The sequence below is a fragment of the Monopterus albus genome, unplaced genomic scaffold (assembly GCF_001952655.1).
Source record: "Monopterus albus unplaced genomic scaffold, M_albus_1.0 scaffold52.1, whole genome shotgun sequence".
Taxonomy (NCBI): domain Eukaryota; kingdom Metazoa; phylum Chordata; class Actinopteri; order Synbranchiformes; family Synbranchidae; genus Monopterus; species Monopterus albus.
Genome location: NW_018127932.1, coordinates 4,543,899 through 4,544,832, shown reverse-complemented (window position 1 = coordinate 4,544,832; position 934 = coordinate 4,543,899). Strand labels below are relative to the sequence as shown.

The 934-nt window shown below is 43.9% G+C and overlaps 1 protein-coding gene across 1 annotated transcript in view; it reads right to left on the bottom strand.

Moving 5' to 3' along the window:
* The window catches only part of LOC109961051 (gap junction alpha-5 protein-like), a 7,587-nt gene that overhangs the window by 4,050 nt on the left and 2,603 nt on the right, over positions 1 to 934 (bottom strand). The window contains exon 3 of the mRNA XM_020601588.1: positions 428 to 730. Coding sequence (XP_020457244.1) covers positions 428 to 730 — 303 coding nt within the window. The remainder of the gene's footprint in view (positions 1 to 427; positions 731 to 934) is intronic.

The following is a 934-nucleotide window of genomic DNA, read 5'->3' as shown; positions in this document are numbered from 1 at the left end:
GTAGGGTAATGTAAGAAGCAAACTTCCCATTGTTTATTTTGTGCACAAGAACTTATGTGCACATTTCACATTCCTGCCAGTGCATTCACATCATTCCCCTGATGAACAGCTACTGTTAATGACATGCATGTGCAGGTTAAGACACAGACGATCTGCTTGAACACTGAATATAAAGATCACTTTAGTTTGTCTAGAAGAAAACTAACATCTTTTGTCTTTAAAACTCTTGGTATCTACCAACTTCTGATAAAAAGCTCTGTCTTTAGCTGCTGAATGCTCCACCTTCTTCACCAGCTCGTTGATGATAGTGGTGCAGTGGCTTTATCAGAGCTTGTTTGAGATGAGAGAGTGCTGAGACTCAGTCGTACACTAACTGAGCCATAAAACCACAACTGTTGCCTAAAAAAGGCTTAAAAGTAACATTTACCTCCATGACGCTTCGTATGAGAATACTCATTATGTAGGTCTGAAGCAGAGCTCCCCTCAGGCGAACTCGACCTGATAATGGACCTTCTCTTTTCTCCTTTCCTCCATCCTTGTCTCCTTTCCTTCCCTGTTTTTCCTGTCCTCCACCGCCTCCACCTTCACCTCCTCCTGGGTCCTCCTCTCTCCCATCCCGCTCTCCTCCGTCCTGCTCTCTGCTCCTCCTCTTCTCCTCTCTGCGGACAGTGTGCATGGCGTGGCCCATGTAGATGAGACTCGGAGTGGACACAAACACAATCTGGAGTACCTGGGAGGTTAAAGGTTAGTGACACTCAAAATCAAAGGAGTAAACCAAACATTGAGCAGGATGTGATGCAGTGCTGTTGCTTACTTTACTGACAAACATTTTAGTTTTTGATTTAATATTTACCAGGTGCCCATTAGTTTCTGTTAACACTGGTGCTGTATGTACAGTGGGTATGGAAAGTATTCAGACCCCCTTAAATTTTTC